This window comes from Nannobrachium achirus (genome assembly GCF_963921795.1).
Source record: "Nannobrachium achirus genome assembly, chromosome: 17".
Classification (NCBI taxonomy): domain Eukaryota; kingdom Metazoa; phylum Chordata; class Actinopteri; order Myctophiformes; family Myctophidae; genus Nannobrachium; species Nannobrachium achirus.
In genome coordinates this window covers 44,155,902-44,159,321 of record NC_137824.1, presented here as the reverse complement: position 1 = coordinate 44,159,321, position 3,420 = coordinate 44,155,902, and the positions used below count along the sequence as shown (strand labels likewise).

The 3,420-nt window shown below is 49.9% G+C and overlaps 1 protein-coding gene across 1 annotated transcript; it reads right to left on the bottom strand.

Moving 5' to 3' along the window:
- Positions 1–1,215: 1,215 nt before the first annotated feature.
- Positions 1,216–2,496, bottom strand: LOC308301564 (UBX domain-containing protein 6-like; the record flags this gene model as incomplete). Its single annotated transcript, XM_080745586.1, has 1 exon — positions 1,216–2,496. The coding sequence occupies one exon, from the start codon at positions 2,494–2,496 to the stop codon at positions 1,216–1,218; it is 1,281 nt and encodes a 426-aa protein (XP_080601712.1).
- Between the last annotated feature and the right edge of the window lie 924 nt (positions 2,497–3,420).

The following is a 3,420-nucleotide window of genomic DNA, read 5'->3' as shown; positions in this document are numbered from 1 at the left end:
TAACATGCGCGAGCCTGTCTAGTACAGTACATAACCCAGATAGATTTATAGACTAGAACATGGGTCTTCAACAGAGGGTCCGGGACCCTTAGGGGGTCCTCAGAGTTACAACCTTTGTGTGACAGGATAATTATTTTAAAGGAACAGAGAAAAGACAAAAGAAGTTGTGTGAAATTGGGATCGGTGGCATATACATAATGGTGCATATCAAACCGATGAGAGACAACTCCACTGTGATGGACCACAGAGGGATGTTGTCCAACGCCAGCAAAAAGTTAAACCAGAAACTTCCATAAACCTGTGAAGCTGTGATGGATCTTTTTGGTTTAGTCGTGTTTCCATAATAACCAGAACCAGCCCTGTAAGGGGAGGTACATAAAGAGACTATAAAATAGAATAAAACAGTTGATCTACATGCTCAGTAGCTTGGTATTTTCACCCCTTTTTTTTAGAAACATTTTGTGTCTGGGTTCCCAGAACACAGGGATAGTACCACCTCCTGAGCAGGGCCCTGATTAGGTTTTGAGAGCCAAAGTATTTGAAACTCAGTCATAGCGCACCCTGGGTGCAACTTGCGCTGTGCGCTGCATAAACGGAAGTAGCGGAGGTGCTGCGATGTAAGGGAAGCTACGTCATGCGGCACAGGTTTGTTTACATCCCCCGGTGAAACAAACCATAGCAACCATACTGTAGCTCTTAACTCGCTCTTTAGAAAAGTTGATTTTGAGGAGAATTTCAAAAAACTATAGATTTATTTTTTTACATTTGTAGTCCTACACCTGCCATGTTGAGAACCAACACAGGTGTTCTGATTGGCGTAGAACATTAGTTCTGTGCGTAGAACATTAGTTCTGTGCCAATCAGACAAATAGAAACACCTGTGTTGGTCCTACAAATGCAACCCATGAATTAAAGTACGGACGTTTGTAAAGTACACCATATTCAATCATTTAAGCCACTGCAACGGCTTTGTCTGAAGAATTTACTTCTTGACAGGGACGGACCGGGAATAGATTTTCAGGAACACCAGACTGTAATTGGTCGAAAAGAGAGAACTTCCAGGGAAGTTCACACGGCCGAAGTCCCAACTTCCTATGCACTCTGCCTCATGTCGGGACCAGGCTTCTCTTCGCAGAAGCCTGGCTACGGGAGGTTAGTCGTAGCGTGTGGACACAAACCAGTGAAATACTGTTTTGCGGATAAAGCCGCTACAGTTCAGTTAAGGGTCCGAATGCTCTCCAGCAGCTCGGGTTTGAGAATAGCCGGGCTCCTCTTCTCGCCCCCGGCAGCCGTGATGTCCAACTGCATGTCTGCATCCCAAGAGAACGTCAGCAGAGCCGCAGGGACCAAGTCGCACGCAACAAGGGTCACGTCCTCGGACTCCTGTAAGCTCTTATGTGATCCAGGAACGACCAGCTTGAAGGGCCGGTGGTCATCTGCCAGGGAGTCGCGCACGAAGCCGAACAGCGCTGGCATGCGGTCCCAGGCATCAAACGTTCCTTGCAGCAGATTTCCGTCGGGTAGTCTGATCCGCAGGAGAGCGTAGCTGTATTCCCTTCTCTCCCTGTGCTCCTGCCTCTCTCTCGTCACCTTGGTGCGCAGCGCGGTGTTCCTCTCCACCAGCTGGCTCATCTTCTGCTGCTCTCTGGCGAGCTCCACCGCCGTCAGGTTGTAGAACTCCGGAGGCAGCTCGAAGCGTGTGGCGTTGGTGGAGGGTCTGAAGGCCTGAGGTCGTCTGTCCAGCTGAGCTCTGAGCGGCTCCCCTCTCCGGAGGCGATCCCTCCTCTCTACCATCAGCCGCAGGGCGTCAGCGCTTGGCTCGGGCAAGACCAGGAACTCCTCGACCACGGCGTGTCCCTCTGCGGGCATCTCGGTGCTCTGAAAGCCCAAGGCCTGCAGAAACTCCCTGCTCCCCTCAACGCCCTGCACCTTCTCCTGGAACACCTTGTTGCTGACTCTGATTTTCCTGTACTTCTCCTCCGCGGGGTGCTCACACACGTTGTCGACGTACTTGCTAATGGCGTCCACGGCGGCCCTCGCCTCTCTGTCCTTGTTGAAGGTGTGTATCATCATGATGGAGGCCTCTACCGCATCCTGCTCAAACTTGGTGAGAATGGCCTCTTTGAGGCGTGCTTCTCTGTCACTTCTGGTTAAAGTAGCTCCAGTTAGAGGACAGGTAAAATACACGCCTGAGTCCGAGAGGCATTCCAGCTCTGCTGCTGCTGTAGCAGCAGCTGTCTTGTCCTTTTTTTCCCCCACAGGAGCTTCTGTCCCCGGTTCCTCTTTCGACTGGTGCCTGACGGTGTCCCGCGAGGTGTGGACCTTTGGACTTTGCTGATATCTGACCCTGGACAGGGCTGCCACTCCTGCTGCCACGCCCGCCGCTGGGCCCCCTACCCTCTGTGCTCTGCCAGAGGGCACATCGGTGAGTTTCTTCCCGGATCCGGCAAATTTGAATTTGATGTCTTTCTTAATGTTGTCAAGAAACGCCTTCATTTTGCTACACCTTGACAGAAAACTAACCCTTAATGCACAGACGTCTCTGAAGTAGGTTCGTACAAACCGGCAGAACCTCTGAGAGACTAGTTCTTTCATCAGCCACTTGATCGCTGGATCGGATTCTGGCCTGATATGACCGGAAGGCCTGTATATATAAGGTGGCAGATGTCTAAGTGATGACATCAGTCCGATGAATATCCACCCAAAAACACCTTATATACTGTAGCCCTGGTTCTATGTCACAAACAAGCTGTTGCCCTTAGCGACATTGATCTATGTATTGCATGATGGGCGTAAGTTCCCACTGATGCATGTCTATGTAAAGTTTGGTTCTATGAACCAGGCTGGCCCGTTGGGCTAGGGCCTTTGCTCATCACAAGCAGCACAGGTATGTATCACCATCTCGCTTGCCTGGTTAATAAACCAGACCGAACACAACAACACCCCCTGGCGGTAGTGGTGTTGTAGTACGGTCTGGCACCGATCGATTGAGATTCTATTTCCTCAACCAGCTTCAAGGGTTGGCCAATCAGGGTTGTATATGCTTGGGGCACGTGGTTTCTGTAGGCTTTGGGCACATGGTTTGGGACAAACCCCAGAAATGAAAGCTCTTCCTGAAATCCCAGACTCTCTTCCCAAAACGAAGTGTGTGATAGAGGCTGGCAACGCCAGGCAACCATCTCGCTGTTTAAGCAGTCGCCTGTATATGCTATTGTGGATTTGACTGCTTGTTGTAATTGTGACTGCTTGTTGTAATTTTAGCCATTCACTACAAACTCTCCGGAGTTTTGCCCTGGTGTGCAGTGACAAATCAATGACAACTCACACTAGGTATGTTGGGGGGTCCTCCTTTTCTGTTGGTTTTATATTTGTTTATTTTAGACTGTATTGCCTATTGAGAAAAAGTGCTTAGAAAATGGA